Source organism: Cibotium barometz, chromosome 6 (genome assembly GCF_041138505.1).
Source record: "Cibotium barometz isolate CiBa-2024 chromosome 6, ASM4113850v1, whole genome shotgun sequence".
NCBI lineage: Eukaryota > Viridiplantae > Streptophyta > Polypodiopsida > Cyatheales > Cibotiaceae > Cibotium > Cibotium barometz.
The window spans coordinates 11,759,771-11,779,223 of NC_141051.1; the positions used below are offsets into that span (position 1 = coordinate 11,759,771).

General features: G+C 37.6%; 1 protein-coding gene across 1 annotated transcript; it reads left to right on the forward strand.

The window, feature by feature from the left end:
• The first annotated feature begins 737 nt into the window (after positions 1-737).
• LOC147637400 (translocon-associated protein beta (TRAPB) family protein) lies at positions 738-3,825 on the forward strand. The gene is made up of 5 exons (XM_086799193.1): positions 738-999; positions 1,650-1,748; positions 1,850-1,958; positions 2,844-3,152; positions 3,282-3,825. The coding sequence occupies exons 1-4, from the start codon at positions 827-829 to the stop codon at positions 2,985-2,987; spliced, it is 525 nt and encodes a 174-aa protein (XP_086655319.1). The 5' UTR covers positions 738-826; the 3' UTR covers positions 2,988-3,152; positions 3,282-3,825.
• The last annotated feature ends 15,628 nt before the right edge of the window (positions 3,826-19,453 follow it).

Here is a 19,453-nt window from a genome sequence, read left to right on the forward strand (position 1 = left end):
GAGGTGAGGAGAGCATTGTATTGTGCCTCCCCCTACTCTTGTGCGCTCACACTTCCACCCCAACCTCCTCTTGGATGCTCTGCAAGGAGGGTGGAGGTGAGGAGACCTCCCTAAAGAGCCTTCCTCCTCCTTGTGTCCACCTCCTCCTCCACGCTCTTCCTGCTATTGCAAATATCCCTCCCTGTACTCACCCTTGTGTGCAAAGAACTCCTCCCCTGAGCCTACCTCCTCCTTGCAATCACCCTTGTGTGCAAAGACCTTCTGCCCCATGCTTTCACTTCCATCCTCTTCTAGACAAACGCATTTGCCTCCCTGTCACTTCCACCCTCTCCGGGGACCCCCTTCCCCCTTCCCCCGCGCCCCTCGTTTTTCTTTTGCTACTCTCTACAATGATGGATGGTGTACACCTTAGAAGCCTTACCTTTCTATATTCTTCGTTGCGTAGCGTGTGTGTGTGTGTGTGAGAGAGAGAGAGAGAGAGAGAGAGAGAGAGAGAGAGAGAGAACTTGTTGTGTACATGGCCTTCTTTGATATAGGGTTGCTTTGATTCCATGGCCTTCTTTGATATAGGGTTGCTTTGGCCTTTAGTGTTTTTTCTTTCCTTTATAAATAAGCGTATGAAGCACCTTAAGGCTTAAGGTAGACACTCAAAACTTAAGGTAGACACTCAAAACTAAAAATTTAGTTGGACCGAAATTATCACAAAACTAATTAATCGATAATTTACTTTCCTAGGGCAACCATTATTTTGACGCGACGACCTACATAGTGTGGAATAAGCCACAGGGTTTTTGTGTGACATTCACTGCTGCGAAGGATTTCGGCGATGGCTGCGGATCTGGTGGGCAAGACCCTTCTTCTTCTTCTCCTTTGCGTGTTCTCCTGCGCGAGGGCAGCCGATGACGCCTTCCTGGTGGTGCACAAGCGGGCTTCCATCTCCAAGGCTAAGTCTGCAGAGCACGTAACCGTTTCCATCAGCCTCCACAACGTTGGCTTCACGTGAGTATCGCCTTTGAATTTCTTAGAATACGGAGCTTCTCTGTTAATCGGGGAGGCTAGCCCTTCCAGCAGAGAACTGCGAGAAAAAGTTGCAATCTGTCAAGATCCAGTACAACCAGCTCTACATGGGTAGAGCTGCAATCAAACCTCCATGGGGAAAACAAGAGCAGCATCTGCACCGCATTTTGACAAGCTAACGCATGCGCACCCCTGCCACAGGTTGCCCGCGCTAGAATTGGAAACGGAATCCCAAGATTCCCGCTAGATCCTCGTGTGGACGGGGGAGTCTCCCTGTCCATCTCGCCGCCCACGCATATTTAGGCAGAAATTTTGGTTCCAGCCTTCTAGGGAAGGATGAATTCAAAGAGTTATTTTTGCAGCCCTGGGCATAACTCATTCCCAAGAGGCAACCAAGCAGCCTTTATGTCCTCCATCAAACTTATAAGGCCTCCTATCATAGGTCGATCTTAAAACTTTTAAAATGCAAGCTTAGCAGAATTACATGCTCTTTCAGCCCTGCTTAGGATCATGTTTTTTTCAAGATCATAATCTCAGGCTCAATGTAGACCGATAAGTTTTGTTTGCCATCTTAAATTTTTGGATGAGGATTGACATGGCAAGATGAGAGTTTGTGCCATTCTGTTCTGCAGCACTGCCTATGATGTGAGCTTGAATGATGACACATGGCCCATTGAGAAGTTCAGTCTTGTCAGTGGAAACAGTTCCAGCTCCTGGGATAAGCTAGAAGGGTACATTCTTATCTCTTTCCTGTCATCCCTATCATCAACAGAATTTTTTAAAATGTGTGATCATGCTTCATCCCATTATATTTCTTTCATTGGCTATGCAGTGGAAAGTCCTTGACTCACACTTTCATACTGGAGTCAAAAGAGAAAGGTCTCTTTTATGGAGCGCCTGCAGTTGTAAAGTACAGGGTTGCAGCAAAATCTGTGCTACAGGTCTGCTTTAAAACTTACCATAGAAATAAAAATTCATTGATATCCTTTGGCACGTCTATGTGACTAGGGGATGGGACCCTCTATGGTTCACTTGTTTAGTTCTGTAGGGGTACAGAGATAAATGCAGAGCACATACTAATAACCTAAAACCTATCTGTATTTCACATGAATAAAAGTACTAAAGAAATGTTGGTGAATCTGATGCAAAATAGTCCCCAAGATGTGCTAATCTCTGAGCAACCTAAGTTGACCGAAACCCAGATTTTCCTCTAATGCTGGCTGCTCTGGGCTGTCGTCTTTTTCCTTTGACGCACTGAGAGGGTGCTTAATTGTAAAAGATGAAGCCCAACTGATTGATTGATTGATGATGAAGTTGGGAGTGGGGGTTGGTGTGCCTATTTATTAGAGGCTAAGCCCTCATGATTATGCAGGTCGGGCTGGTTGGCTGCCTGCCCACAGGTTGTGGGCAGGCTATTTAACTGAAAAGCCCGAAAACAGTCTTATAGTAACTTTTATAGTTAAGGTCCCATCTTCATAGGTGGGCTGGCAAAACCCACTGTGGCCCTATGTTCTTTTCCATGTGCCTGCGTTCCAACCTGTTGTCTTCTGCCTGATTACTCCATACATGCAGTCTGGAACTGCCTGTTCTGCTGGTACCCTCTTTTTGACCTGCCCGGTGCTCCTCTGGTCCTGTCTGGTGTGCCTGCCTGGCCCTGCAGTCCAGCCTGACACTGGTGCCCACATTGCTGCTGCGTGCTTTGGTTCTGCAGGGATGTCTTAATGTTTCTGACACGCGTGCTTGTTTTAAGAAATGTAGTACTCTAGATGGTAATGCCTAACTTTGATAATCGATTACTTTTGATAACATCTGAACTCTTGCTGCAGGAAGCATATTCCACCCCTATTCATGAGTTGGACTTGCTTTCAGAGAGGTCTACAGATCAAAAGTTTCAATGGGTAAAGTTTCTGCAGCATATATCTATGCACAATTTAGTTACATCTTGCGGTGATGCTTTTACTGTTCTATAGTCTTCCAGCAATGCAGCGCTAATCTTTATCTATGCACAATTTAGTTACATCTAAAAGCTCTGATGCTTTTGCTGTTCTATATTCTTCCAGCAATGCAACGCTAATCTTTATTTTTTTCATGTGGTTGAATGTGCTGGTTTCTGGACTCACTCCCTACAGCTGAAGGTATAAGAGCTCATTATGTTTTGGATCACTGCATAGAGATGCTTTTCTGCACAATTCTACTTGTGTTTATCTTGACAATGTCTACTGCTTATTTTTTACTCCAAAGCTTATTGTTTGTGTTGTCTGCAGACGTTGGCTGGCAGATATGGCCCTCTTCTTTCTGTCATTTCTATTGTGAGTCTTTTTACGTATTTGCTGGTTACACCTTCCAAGTCAAAGGTATCAAAGGCTAAGAAGAGGAGGTGATGCCTTGGCTTTTGTTCACTTCTGAAAAATTCAGAATTTCAAGGTTTAATGTAATGGTTCCAACTACTGAACAAATTCTTAAGACTTAGAAGAAACTAGGCTCACATCATTTTAAATTTTGGATTTTCAACCATTTTAGCATGGTGGAAGTCAAAAGAGGTAACACAAGTTCACAGCTTTATAAGTGCATGTACTGAAAAGAGCTTACTTACCCTCTTAAGAGTATTTGCATACAATCATGTTGCAGTCTCATGGAATTTCCATGCTAAGCAATATCAATAAGGATTGTGGTCATAGGTTGCAAGTATGATTTTGCTGCTGGTGATTATGTGATAGATGCCGCCGACTGGCATTCTTAAAGCATATTGCAGTTTTCTTTTCATCATGTTAGTGAGCCAATTTCGATAATTCAGAACTGTTTATCTGATGATTGAATACTTGTCATCTTTCGGTAAATGCTCTCAAGTGTGTTTTATTGTGAGTGACATGTTGAGTGGTGTTTGACGTTTGATGCTACTACAGTCTTTCCTTTGTGTTGATGCTGTTCAATATCCTCCTTTTAAAGCAAATTTCAGAGGGCTGCCAACCTCAAATGACAGAGATGCAGGGTCCTGACCAGTATTTTATGGGTGTTAGTGCTAGGACTATTGTTGTTGAATGCGATGTTGAGTTCCCTCTCAAAAAAATAAAATAAAATTTCAAACTACAATTTCAATTGGAGCATAATGAAACCAACTTCATACTCACCCCATATACTGGGCAATGTGGCCATCATCACCTCTAGAGTCTCATTTACTAACCTGGCTTGTTATCATTAGGTAGTCTCCCCACCTTGATATTCTGTTTCAAAGCCTATGTATGTACCCTAAGACTTGAATGGTGATGGTACTTAATTTTCAGTCGAGCTTATTTTTACAGAGTTGTGGTATGCCCCAGCCTTCTCTTGAAGATTATCTTCTACCTCATTTACCTTACACAAGAATGCATGTGCACGTGCTGCACAGAGCCACATGCAATACTAATAACATTGGCATGGACCCAAGTGTGCATATTCCAGTAGGATTTAAGATGGAATCACCCATGATACCAACTGGTGCAATAGTGTTTTAAGCCTCTCCAATCTACCCCATAGAAGGATGGATCTAGCTAATATTCCTCTTGTTTGAGTTGATAATTATTATCAATTACATGTTTGCTTATATGAGTGGATGAGGTTTAGAAAAGTGCAAAAATATCACTCAAGCATCCACCACGAGCATCTTCTATAGGATGGTTCATATTTAAAAAATCACTCAGGTATCCATAGAGCATTTTCTATAGGATATTTCATATTCAAAATACGTAATCTCATAAGTTTTATTATCAAATAAATCTATTATGGTCAAGAATCTAATTGGTAATTTTTGAATATCGTAACATCTATACTCTCCCATACTAGCATATGATATCAAGAAAAAGGACAACAACAAAGATTAGCTCTAAAAGTTGCTTTCAATGTGAAAGGACAATAAGTAACGTATACTCATCAGTGGGCCAATGTGAGACATGTGAACCATTGTCTATTTCTAGTGCCTATTCGCACTTTAAGTGTAGTGGTGTTTGGAGTCTCAATAGTAAATGATCCAATATACATTTTCTTCCATGTCTAGAGAATGCATAGTAGCCATTAGCCACCATGACTATTTAAGTTTATGTTTTGTAAGTTTCTAGGTTAGGCTTTCAACACTTGGGAACTTAATAATACTCAAGAATCTATGTTTATCTAAGCTAAAGGTAAGTTACTTTGGTCAATTCACATTTATTTTAGAAAGGTCATTTATGTGTAGTATCTCATAGAGTTTCTAGTGTGTTTTGAGCCATCATGATCTCTCCCTCTTGCTTGACAAAAGTGGCAATCATGTCACTAAAGGTCAATGCGAATGATTTTCCCTTCAAGGACTCATGTCTCATTTATAATTTTTCTCTTGCTTGGAAAAAGTGTTACCTATGTAACTAAGCTATATCAAAGATAATAGCTATTCTCAATAGAGGTGCTAAGAAATCCCATTCCTTATCATACATAATCTGATGGATATACAAAGATAATGCCATTTCTAATGTAATTATATTTTATTTCAGAAAATCTAATCTTAAATTAATTATGGATTATGGCTAATTAATTTGTAATAAACTCAAAACTCTTTTAAAGTTAAAGCTATTCATGCCATTTTCAAATACAAATTTGCAATAATGAAACTTCTCTTTTACTAAAGAGCACGAATTTACTTTCGATTTTTCTTCCATCTTAAACAAAACTTTCATTTTGGATGTTATTGTTCTCAGTAGCCATTATGTTCACTAACTCTAAATCCCAATCTTCAATTTGTGATTCTCTTAAACTATTTGTTATCTACAATATATAATTTATATGTAGAAGTCTACCAATAATCTCTTAGTGTTGTCATTTTGCTCGAGATTCTTATAGATAATTCTTGTAATCTAAGGATTCATGATTTGGGTTCAACAACTTTCTTAGTAGCTAATCGGATTGCTATTTTACAACTGATTTCAATATAATTTCAGCTAATAATTTTAGCTATCGTTAAAAGGATTAAAAGATATTAAGAGGTCAAGGAACAAGGTATTGAAGCCCAACAAAATTTTAGGAGGAGTTGAACAACAAGAACCCTACCATACCCTCCGGAGCTTGCAAGTCATCTTTAAACTAGATCCAAAGGATCCAAGGTGGGTGTTTGTAGTCTAAGTTGCTCCTATGGAGAGAGAGATCTCTAGTGAGCTCTAAAGGTCACACACACACACACACACACACACACACACACACACACACACACACACGAACTTCATTTTTTAAAGGAAAGGTAGATAGGGCACAGCCAGTAAAATCAAATGCTGGCTTTTGTATACCTAAACCCTTTTTCGTATTAGACTCGCTTGTAAAATAGTTGCTAGTAAAATCCTTTGGTGGTACAAAAACTAGCATTCAATTTTAGGCCTGACTTTGAGAAAAAATATACGACTAATATACAACTGAGTTTGATACCTCCCGTCCCATCATTAAAGGATATTCAAGGACGTTCGAGGAATGTTTATGACAGATAATTTTCATGTGCAACATTTCAAAGATCTTTTAGCCTTTTTTTTTTCAATCCTTTACTTTGACATGACGCCATATGTAACTTCTCGCTCACACCCCTCATCATATAGTAACACTTTCAAGGATGGAAGCTAGACTAGGAAAGGGGGGTAATGCCTAAGATCAGATGGTGGAGAGAATATTTTCCCAATGAAATGTGATTATCTAAGAGAGCATGGTAAAGTGGAAATTCACATGTAGGTATACTAGCGACAAAATAGAGTTACAAAAAGGTAGAGAATAGGTATATTGTAGAAGTTTCCCATGCATTGATGTGAATGAGAAAGGGATGCCTCATTATTGTTAGGTTGAAGAAATAATAGCAACAATTGTAGTTTATATTATGAATTGAACCCCCTACTATAGTAGAGTAAATGGCATGATACCTGAATAAAAGTTTATTGGCAAAATTGAATTTGACACACTTGAAAGTGTATGGCTACATTTCGTATGTACATGTGCCAGATAAAGTGAGAAGTAAAATGGATCCCAAGTTAGAAAAATGTATCTTTATTGGTCTCCTCCCTTGAGTAGAAAGGCTATAGATGTTATAACCCCACTACTCGCATGAGCTCCGAGTGAGAAAGGATGTTTTTTATGAGAAGAGTACTTGGTATACACTATTGAAGGATTCCATAGAGGCTGATGTAAATAAAAATGTGTGGCTAATGTAGAGTAGTTAACCACATGTGCTTAGTGGACCAGGAGAGTGGTCTATTTTTAGACCTTGGTCAGCAAGGTTGAGGTAGAATGTCAAGAGTTCTGCCACATCATTTGGTGGTACTACTACAGGTGCTGAAAATTTTGAAAATTCACATGTATCATGAAAGGGAAAAGAGAAGGTGGATTAGCCTTTCATAATGCATGGTGTTTCATTAGGTCATTCATTTATTGATAAGGATAGTGGCTTAGAATAGAGCCTTGATGAGGAGTTTGGGATCCTAGCTATTGTTACACCATGTGTACAAAGAGCCATAGCAGTGTTGAGAACACCTGGCATTGATCCAAGCATATGTGGGTCTATGAGGGTCAGGTATTGATCCAAGTGTATGTAGGTATACAAGGGTCAGGTATCTAGTGGATAAGTTGAGATATGATGGGTATATAACCCATCATTATGCTTATATAGTTAAAACAATATGATGGGTATATAACCCATCATTATGCTTATATAGTTAAAACAATATAAGAGATAGAACCCACATGTTTTGAGGAGGCACTTGAACATTATTATTGGGAAGATGCCATGGATGAAGAGATGGCTCCATTGGATGAAAATGAGACATGGTAGTTGGTGTCTTTACCTGAGGAGAAGAAGGAAATTGGCTGCAAGTGGGTCTAGTAGTCTGTGCTATGTTGTGTCAGATTCATTGTTAAATAATTCACCATCTAATTGGATGCATTTGCTAGGTCTGTAGGTCCACCTTAAGAATGTGGTTGTATTTTATCAAGTAAATATGGTCTAATTCCCAACCATGCACCAAGTTGGCTTCCCTTATGGTTCTACCTAGAATAACAACATCATATGAGTTTAGTTGGTGTAAAGATTTATTTTACCACATATGTATGATGATAATGGAACTTGAAGAGTTTCATCCTCAAGTTTTACAAAACTCCAATGGGAAGTCCTAATGGGTGTGGTTGAAGTTCCATCTACCATTTTCCCTGTTGAGATTTGTTTGTTCTAAGGTAGGTTTTCCCCATTTTTTCGAGCATTAGTTTCCCCATTTTTTCCAACACTTATTTTAGTGATAATGCTAACTTCCACTCGCTCATCTAGGATCATAGTTGCCTGATATCCATTATGGAATGGTGGAATTAGTCTTATAGCTTCTCTTATAATACCAACCTAATTGTCTCACTAGGATTTGAATGAATATGGGAGGCATGTCCCTCACTCTTGGTTCTGATATCCATTATGGTAGATTGGAATGGTGGAATTAGTCTTATTGCTTCTCTTGTAATAGCAACCTAATTGGCTCACTAGGATTTGGACGATTTTGAATATGGGAGGCATGTCCCTCACTCTTGGTTCTAAATGCCAAAAGAGTAGCCATATATTTTATTCCCTTTGTGATTGGTTATGTAGTGGGCTTTTCTAAGTAATCATTTAGAAAGAAGGGTCTTGGGGAAGGAATCATATCCTTATCTATAAACATATGTGCCATGAGATTATTCCCTAAGTCATAGTCAAAGAGTCCTTCCATTACTTAAGGATAAGCTCAAGCTTCCTAGGTTCTTAGCTTGGATATCCTATATCTGGTATCTTGTTAGCCCTTAATATTTCACTTGGCATTTTCTTCTAGGACTTTACTTGTTTCCTTCTGAATTTCCTTTTCAGTGTTTGGATATTTGTCGACCCCTCTAAGAGATGTAGGTTTGTCATTAGCACGTTGATCCTTGTTTATAGGATTCACTATCATTTTATGATATAACACGCCCTCTTAACTATATTTGTCGACCCCTCTAAGAGATGTAGGTTTGTCATTAGCACGTTGATCCTTGTTTATAGGATTCACTATCATTTTATGATATAACACGCCCTCTTAACTATATTGTGTTGACCCTGAATCTATGGTTTCTTCATTGAAATTTGAAAATCAAATTTGAGGCATTTGAAAACACCACCCAAACATTAAGTTTGCAATCACCTTTGCGTTTACATGCCCAAATTTGAGGCCTTTAAACCCACCATCCAAACATCAATTTCACAATCAGCTTTGTGCTTGCATGCCTAAATTTTATTTCTATTTGGATTTTGAAATTCATTATTAGGCCATATGAAATAACTACTTGAAATTAGGCCATATGATTGGTAGAAATCGACACCTCCCCAACTTGATTTATAAAGACAGTAGCCTTTGATTAGCTGATCCACTCCACATTTGGAACATGTATAAGCTAGAATTTGCATAGGGGCTTGTGCAAAAAACTAGAGTTCTTCATCCTCCTCTACAGCAAACATGTCCCTATTAGCATAATACAATCGATCATCGTTGTAAGATTCCTCCCCAGCCTCTCAAGAAGTCCAATATCTTTCCCTGTAATCAAATCCCTTCTCAGAAATATAAAAGATCTTGTTTCTACCTGTTTTGGCCTAGAGAGAGAAAATCTTCTAGAGAGAGGTGATTCAGTTTTTAAATATTTTTGGATGGAAAAATATCTCATCTTATTAAAATAAATTCTCTCAAAACAGAAGTTCAAAAAGAATTTCAGAAGGTGCATTAGAAACAAATTATAATATGTTCAAAAGGCCTTATCGCGTAAGGGTCCAGATTTTCTGAAAATTTTAGATTAAGGTTCTAAGGGGCCAATTAGATTAATCCAAATGTAGGGAGGAGGTAAATTGAATAAATTAAAAAAATCCTCCAAAAAATGAGTAAATACTCACATAAGATGAAGAGTGGACTAAGGACCAAAGGAAATACTAAAAACATGAATTTTCGACACCTCTCAGAGTGGGGATTCCCCCTCATGAAGTAGGCACCTTTTTCCCATCATTGCTTTTGAATTTCAAATCAATAAAATTACATATTTCATCTCTCCTTCTCCTAATTCAAAGCTAAATCCAAAAAGTAAACTAAACTGACCTAAAAATGGTCAAAAATTGACCAAACTGATTTGGAAAATTCTAGAATCAGTTTGCTTGGTTAGAAGCTCACTTTTTCCTATAAATAGAAGCCTCCCCCTTTGTAGAAGCTTAATAGTGTTTTATGCACTGTTACTCTACTCCTCCTCCCCAGAGCTAAAAATAATGAATTTATTGATAATTCATTAGTTTTTTGACCATTTCCTCTTCAAAAGAATTGGTGGCCACTCTTGTTGCAAACAAGAGTAGATCCCTCAAACCATCAAGCCAAAGGAAAGCTCACAAAAATTCATGTAAGCTAGAAATCCTACTTTTTCTTTATTCCATTTAATGGTTTTCTAATTTTTGTTTTCTTTAAAATGAAAAATGATGTTATGCCTTGTTGAAAAGGCTTTCCCCCTCTCTTCATTCTTGAATTCAGCCTTTCTTTATCCTAGATATGTAATCAAATTGTTAGAATTAAACTTTTCATATTATTTCTCTTTAAAAAGTGGAATTTGATTAGTTTAGAATGCTTTAAACCATTTGGGATAATTTCTAACTAACTTGAGAATGAAAAAAATTGAAAAATGGTCAGCCATACAAAGGAGGTTATGGCAAAATTTTCTTAAATTTTGTGAAATAAGTTTTATCTTTTATTATTCAAAAAGAGTAATTTCCATCGTTTGTGTATTCTAAAAGTGTTATTTCCATTCTAGGCATAGAAAAATGCATATTAGAAATATTTTTATTATAAAAGTGTTATTTCCATTAGAATTAATTTCTATGCATAGAAAGATGCATATTGGAGAATTTTTTTAATTCTAAAAGTGTTACTTTCATCAAAATTGATTTTTAATTCTAAAAGTGTTACTTTCATCAAAATTGATTTTTATGCATAAATAGATGCATAAAAGATTTTTTTTAATTATAAAAGTGTTACTTTCATCAAAATTGATTTTTATGCATAAAAGTTTTTTTTAATTATAAAAGTGTTACTTTCATCAAAATTGATTTTTATGCATAAATAGATGCATAAAAGTTTTTTTTAATTATAAAAGTGTTACTTTCATCAAAATTGATTTTTATGCATAAATAGATGCAGAAAAGATTTTTTTAATCATAAAAGTGTTACTTTCATCAAAATTGATTTTTATGCATAAATAGATGCATAAAAGAATTTTTTATTATTATAAAAGTGTTACTTTCATCAAAATTGATTTTTATGCATAAATAGATGCATAAAAGAATTTTTTATTATTATAAAAGTGTTACTTTCATCAAAATTGATTTTTATGCATAAATAGATGCATAAAAGAATTTTTTAATTATAAAAGTGTTACTTTCATTGAAATTGATTTTTATGCATAAATAGATGCATAAAAGAATTTTTTTAATTATAAAAGTGTTACTTTTATCAAAAATGATTTTTATGTATATTTCATCAAAGTTCATTTTATGCATAAATAGTTGCATACATAATTTTATATCAAAATAAGAGTTCTCTTTAATCCTATGTTTAAATCCCATGAATATTGGTAAATGAATAAGTAAATACTCTGTGAAAGAAAATTCTACCATTTCATATTCTCTAGGATGGTAATGAGAAAATTCAGAAAAACTATCGAAGTCGGAATTTTAGATAAATGATTAATTTATTCCTCATAGGAATTCGTGATTAGTTTTGAATTTGGTTAAGCAAATGCTCAATGAATGAAATTCAGTAAAGTAGTAATTGAAATATTACCCTTCGAGAAAGATAATTCAGGGAGAACCCTTTCCAGACTCAAACCTTGAATCAGACTATGACCAAGACATAACTCCTTTGTCAGTTTCAAGAAAAGACGATGTGACCAGTTCAGAAAAATTCACTCAAATCACCCACCGAATCTGAAATCAAGTTAAGACTCTTTGATTCTGATATGAGGAGCAAGGCTACAGAATTCAGGAAATTCTGTTGGAATTCAGAATTGCGATCTAGAAGTATTGGGATACGAATTTAAGATATACTCAATGTATTCAAAAGAAAATCAAAACTGAAAACTTGCATAGAAACCTTGTTTTCTTAAAGGATTGTCTTACGCCAGAATGTTGGAGGGAGCATTTGGTATATGTGTTTTTCTAAGGGAAGTTCGGTTGCAACAGCTAGCGGGGAGTGTGATTTGCGAGCCACCATGCTCTCCACTGAAGAGCGAAAGATCATCCTGCGAGCCATTCGCACAGAGGCAGTTTTCATAGTGTCACAATGTTCAGAAGAAGCTGTCAGAAAGACTAATGAGTCAGATATCCTCATGAGAGACCTCGTCGTGCAGATCTGGTAAAATGCACAGCGTCGTCTCAGCACAACAAACACAACCAATTTCACATGATTTTTTACTTCCACCACACAACTCTTATCCATTCATTTCCTACACAATGCACTACCAGAATGTAAAGGCAATTATGAATCTTATGTAATGGGAGCTGAAATTCCAAGAGGAAGGAAGAAACAAAGGTGTTTCCCCGGCAGTGGTACCAAAAATGTTATGGGCTACCACAATCAATTCACCTAAAGGATGAGCAATAGATCACAACCGTCATAGGGCACTTACCAATGCTTCGAACTTGAGTCCCTTGAGGCCTCCAAGCTCACTTGTTAAGCTCCAAACCTCCAAGCCCCACCTCCGCGCTGTCACCGTAGAGTCGCTCACACCGTCACATAAGGTAATCACTCTCTCTCACTCTCCCACACAAGCATGAATCATACAAGCATAGAAGAGGCACAATGCTAGAATGCTCCCTCTCTCAATCTCTCTCAAGCACAAAAGGGGATTGTGTCTTTTTATTATGAGATCACACTTGGGCGCCCAAAACTTACTTAACTAGGCCTTGGGTGGCCAATATCTCATAATGTACAACTTTTATAGTGCCGTTTCATGACACTTATTAATGTCCTCAATTGGAGGAGCATGCTTGTTAATCCAAAATGGGATTAACAATAATGGCAAAACTTTTAACTACATAAACCATTGCTAAGCCTTCCCTCTATATGGTGATATAACTCTTCTCAAGATTTTTGAGTTGTCTATTGGTGTAACTGGGACAGTTCATGTTCTTGCCAGGTTGAGCTGAAATACATTATATATAATATAAGTTGATGTATCAATATGTACGTGTGGAAGATGACATCCCACCTTGGTGCTCTGAGAATCAGAGCTATTATCAAGGCCTCCTTCTTAAGCTTATGGAATGATTCTTTGCACTCCTCAATCCACACAAAACATACCAACTGGGCATATAACTGTTTAGCAATTTTTGTATGCATGAATATGAGGTGTCTATAATACCATGTGTCACCCGTGAATCTTTAGAATACTTTTGGAGTTTTGGGTCTGTCAAGTTTTATAATTACTTGAATCTTTTCTTCATCTATGGAGATTCCATTTTTTGACACTATGTGCCCTAGGATCACACCCTGTCTCACACTTTTTTAGGATTCAAATAGTTTATATCATCGGCATCTTTCCAACACTAGTCTCAGATGGGCTATGTGCTCTTCTCTCAACTTTGAGTTCACGTGGAGATCATCCATGAAGATCTCTAATAAGAAATTCCTTAGGAAATTCTTGTAAAATGCAATGCACATATCTTTGAAACATAGTTAGTTTGCTCACTTTGTCATATGTCTTCAACACACCAAGATGACCTACAAGTGTGGTAAAGAATGCATCTTATGAAGCACCTTTGCTATGTAGGATGATGTAGAAACAAGATATACTCGATCCTTGTACCATAGGAGGTTGTTGTGAAGCTTGTAATTAGGAATATCTTCATGATTGCCTTGTTGTAATTTTCTATAAATGTGGGCGACACCCTCATTTAGAAGGCATTCCTCTTGAATCTCCTTAATCCAATCACTATAAACCTCCATAATTGATGCCATAGTGCAAGCCCACAATTTTAACAATGTATCTGCTACTACATTGGCCTTGCTTGGTGTGTATATCTCAAAATTATAACTTTGAAGAGTGGCCAGCCACCTCTTTTAATTGGAAGAGAGAGCTGATTGGGATAAGAAAATTTCAAGACCCTATGATCACCTCTCACCTTGAAGTACGAACCATATAAGTTATGATGCCACTTCTTAATAGCATGAAGGATAGAAAGCATCTCTTGCTCATAAACATGCAATGTCATCTTCTTTTCGGTAAGCTTTCTACTCTCAAAGGTAATAGCTCCATGCTCTTGATACAAAATAGTCCCAAGTCCTCTTCCAATTGCATCCGCTCTCACATATAAAGTCTTGGAGAAATCGAGATAAACAAGAAGGGGGAGGGGAATGTAAGCAAATCTATGAGCTCATTGAAGCTTTGGTTGGTGAAGGAATCCCAAAAGAAAGCTTCCCTCTTGAGAAGATTGGTAAGAGGTGCTGCTATTGATGCATAATGCTTGCTCCATGAATCTTCATAGAAAGAAGATAACCCTAAAATTCCTCTCAATTGAGTTGAATTTCTTGGTGTTGGCCAATATTGGACACATGCCACTTTCTTTGATCCACTCTTATGCCATCCTCTCCCACTAAAATGCCCAAGGTATTCCACTTCATTGACCATGAATGAGCATTTACTCTCTTTTTCATATAGCTTGTGCTCCCCCATCAATTCAAACACTTGCTTCACATGAGATAGGTGCTCTTCCTTGCTCTTTCTATATATCAATATGTCATCGAAGAACACTAGCACAAAGTTGAATAGAAAATGAGCTAATACCCTATTCATCAATGCATTTGTAAGAGCAAAGGGCATGACCATGAAGTGAAATAACCCTCTTTTGGTCCTAAATGCAGTCTTCTCTTCATCACCCTCCTTTATCTTTATTTAATGGTATCCTAATCTTAAATCAATCTTGGTGAAGAATGTTGCTCCCTTGAGCTCATCCAAGAGATCATCAATGTGTGGAATGGGGTACCTATTCTTGGTTGTGACTTTGTTCAAGTCACGATAATCAATGCACTTGAGAAAGGACCTAAAGCTTCTTCACCAATAGAACATGAGAAGAAAATGGAGCTTGTGAGGGTTGAACAAGACCAATGGATAAAAAATCTCACTTGCTTTGTCACTTCTTCTCTTTCCACCTTGGATAACCGATAGGGAGGCTTGTTGATGGCCTTTGCATTTGGTTCAAGTACAATGGCATGATCAATTTCTCTCTTAGGAGGCAAAATCTTTGTCACTTGAAATCTAAATAAGTTTGAAGATATTTTTCAAGTGACAAAGATTTTGCCTCCTAAGAGAGAAATTGATCATGCCATTGTACTTGAACCAAATGCAAAGGCCATCAACAAGCCTCCCTATCGGTTGTTGTCCAAGATAGAAAGAGAGGAAGTGACAAAGAAAGTGTAAGATTTTCTTTCCATGGGTCTTATTCAATCCTCACATTCTCCATTTGCTTCACCTATTATATTGGTGAAGAAGAAAAATGGGTCCTTTCATATGTGCATTGATTACTGTAACTTGAACAAAGTCACAATCATGAATAGGTACCCCATTCCATGCAGCATCGATGATCTCTTGGATGAGCTCAAGGGAGCAAGGTTCTTCACCAAGATTAATCTAAGATCGGGATACCATCAAATAAGGATAGAGGAGGGTGATGAAGAGAAGACCACATTTAGGACTAAAACAGGGTTGTTTCACTTCATGGTCATGCCCTTTGGTCTTACAAATGCACTGGTCACTTTCCAAGCATTGATGAATAGGGTATTGGCTCCTCTTTTTTTCAAGTTTGTGCTAGTGTTCTTTGATGATATATTGATATATAGCAAGAGCAAAGACGAGTACCTATCTCATGTGAAGCAAGTGTTTAAAGTGATGAGGGAGCACAAGCTATATGTAAATCCTCACTCATGGTTAATGAAGTGGAATATCTTGGGCATTTGGTGGGAGAGAATGGCATAAGTGTGGATCTAAATAAATAGCATGTGTCAAAGATTGGCTAACACCAAGCAATTCATTGAGAGGATTTTTGTGGTTATCTTCTTTCTATAGTAGTAGAAGATTCATGTAGCAAGCATTATGCCTCAATAGAAGCACCTATTATCAATATTGAAGCTTTCTTTTGGGATTCCTTCACCAAAAAAAGCTTCAATGAGCTTAAAGCTTTGCTTACATCAGCCCCTATTCTTGTTTATCGCAATTTTTCCAAGACTTTCTATGTGAGAGTAGATGCAAGTGGAAGAGGACTTGGGGCTGTTTTGTATCAAGAGCAAGGGGTTATTATCTTTGAGAGTAGAAAGCTTACCAAAAAGGAGATGGCATTGCATGTTTATGAGCAAGAGATGCTTGCTATCCTTCATGCTATCAAGAAGTGGCATCATTACTTATGTGGTTCCCAATTCAAGGTGAGAAGTGATCATAGGGTGCTGAAAGTTTTCTTATACCAACAAACTCTCTCTTCAAAGAAAAAGAGGTGGATGGTCACTCTTCAAAGTTATGATTTTGAGATATTATACACACTGGGCAAGGACAATGTAGTAGCGGTGGATGCATTATTAATAATGTGGGCTTGCACTATGGCATTGATTATGGAGGTTTTTATAGTGATTAGATTAAGGGGATTCAAGAGGAATGCCTCTTAAATGAGGGTGCTATCCAGATTTATACAAAATTATAGCAAGGTAATCATGAAGATATTACCCCCATAACAAGCTTCACAACAACTTCTTATGGTACAAGGATCAAGTTTATCTTGTTTTACCTCATCCTACATACTAAAGGTGCTGCATAAGGTGCATTCTTCTCCACTTGCAAGTCATCTTGTGTGTTGAAAACATATGACAAATTGAGCCTAGAAGTTTCTTTTGGAAAGACATGTGGAGGGATGTCAAAAAGTTTGTGTGATGAAACATCCTTCATGTCCAAGGAACAAGGATAGGCACGTCAACTACCCGGTGATTTACTTCATCCTCTACTCATTCGACATGGGAAGTGGACCCACTTATCAATGGATTTCATTATGGGTCTTCCCAAGACTAAGCATGGTGGGATTAAATATTTGTGGTGGTTGATTGGCTTACCAAATCAGCCCACTTCTTTGCTTCCAAAGTCAAATATGAAGCATCTCAAATTCCCAAACAATTAGTGGAGTATGTATTCAAGTTGCATGGTTGGCCACTCAACATAGTGTGTGATAGAGACACCAAGTTCATGGGGACTTTCGGGAGATCTTTATATGAGAACATGGGCATGCAAATTAATCCATCTAAATCCTATCATCCTCAAATGGATGGGCAAATGGAGTGTATCAACAAGTGTCTTGAGGTGTACTTAAGGCATTATTGTCATGATATACAAGCTTCATGGGATGAACGGTTGCATCTTGCCATGATATACAAGCTTCATTGGGTGAATGGTTGCATCTTGCCAAATTTTGCCATAATTCAATAAAGCATTTGAGAATTGGGATGTCTCCCTTTGAGGCTCTTTCTCGGTATCAAGTGCATATGTCTTAAATAGCCTTTCAAGAAGATAAGGTAATCAACCCATTGGCTGAAGAAGCAGAGTCGGAGAGAATGAGGTAAATTTCTTAACTATGTAATAGCAATATGAAGAAAGCCCAAGAGGTTATGAAGGCTAATGCAAATGAGCATAGGTGCAATGTGAAGTTTCTAGGGCTCCTGCCATAGGGCTATCATGAATCTCATTTAGAATCTTTCTCTTTAAATCTCCTCCTTCAAGAACAGACACTCAAATGATGAAGAATTGCAATCGTCTTCTAACCTATACCCTTGATTTTTCTTTATTTCTTGGGCTATCTTGCTTTCGTGCTTAAGAAAGGTGATTCCAGGGTCCAATAATTTGTCTGATCTAATTCTCTCCTTGGTCTTTATTATGGGTAAGGGGTTAGAAATCCTAGTTATCACAAGTAAGGAGGCTTTTATGCTAAGCACATCTACAAAAATGTTCTCTTTTTATATCCTACATTTGATCTCACAGTCAAATTCTTAAAGAGGCTTTATCCATCTTCTTTGCCTCATATTAAGGCCATTTTGAATGAAGATCCACTTTAAGCACTCATGAGGAGTTACTAAAGTTAACTTCTACCTAAGAAGATCATCACCAAAGTTTTAAGGCATATACTATTGCAAGTAGCTCTAAATCAGAGACATTATAAGAGACCATCAAAATGGAGTGTCCTTCTTGAGAAGTGTTATCAGCAGAGGGAGAAGCGATCTTGGCATATCAGGGGATGAAAATCCCTACCACCTTGTTAAACCTAATAATCCTTTAGCTGTCTTTATTGTCTTCAATTCTGGCTAGCCAATAATAGGTTGTATATTTGCTAGATGATATTCTATCCTTTGATACTATAAACCCTAGATATTCATTAGGATTGGTAAAGAAGGTACACTTTCTCTTCTTTAAAAAAAAGTCTGTGCTTTCTGAGGGTTTCCAAGACTTTGTGCACATGCTTCTCATGATTGGCAACATCTTTGGAATAGACCAAAATGTCATCAAAGAAGACCAGGATGAAATAATCTAGATGTTCCTTGAAGATCTGGTAGGAGGGACATTTGTTAATCCGAATGGCATTACTGTAAAATTATATTGTCTATATCATGCGTTAAAAGAAACCTATTAACTGAAGGTTAACATGAACCACTAACATGAATCAATGCACACATGTGTATCTCTATGTGACAAGCTTAGTGGAAGTGTGTTATTCACAAGTGGAGATGAGCCATTTAAATGAGCCAAAAGCATGCAGCACAACCAGTGTAAAGTCACTATAGGATGTACACGTATAATAGGCATCTTATAGGCAAGTCACTATAGGATGTACACGTATAATAGGCATCTTATAGGCACTGCCTATAATATAATTTTCCACCCGCACTTATGTATTATGTCTGCCTAAGTGAGAATTGATAACTTGTTCCAATCATTATATTTCTTGCATAATTATGCTTAATGATTTACTCAAGGGATGACTGAGCCAAGTGAAAGAGCTGATATCCACCTAATGTGTGCCTAGATAAGGTTAGAAAATAGGTGGGTGACCAATTAGTTATTGGGTGTGGACACCCAAACCTATAACTCCCTTGTATATAAGTGAACTTATTTAACGAGAAAGGGACATTACCTTGAGTGTTGATTGTGAGTGTGCTCTTTCTCCTTGTGCTCTAGCTCTCTACCCTATCCTCTTGCCCTTTTGGTAGTGCCGTTGAGATATCGAGCTCGTCTAGTGAGGCGGTGGACACTGATGACCCGCCTGGGAGATAGGCCCCACACTTACACCACTGGCATGGTGGGTGAGATCTTGGGTGATATGCGGCCAGTGGGATGACAGGCTGTATGACAGCCATTCTAGAGACTG

Excerpts from the sequence above, each read along its gene's own strand:
- LOC147637400 (XM_086799193.1), top strand. The coding sequence starts at position 827 with ATGGCTGCGGATCTGGTGGGCAAGACCCTTCTTCTTCTTCTCCTTTGC. Across the intron at positions 1,749-1,849 it reads TCCTGGGATAAGCTAGAAGG|TGGAAAGTCCTTGACTCACA; the intron begins GTACATTCTTAT and ends TTGGCTATGCAG. Across the intron at positions 1,959-2,843 it reads CAGCAAAATCTGTGCTACAG|GAAGCATATTCCACCCCTAT; the intron begins GTCTGCTTTAAA and ends CTCTTGCTGCAG.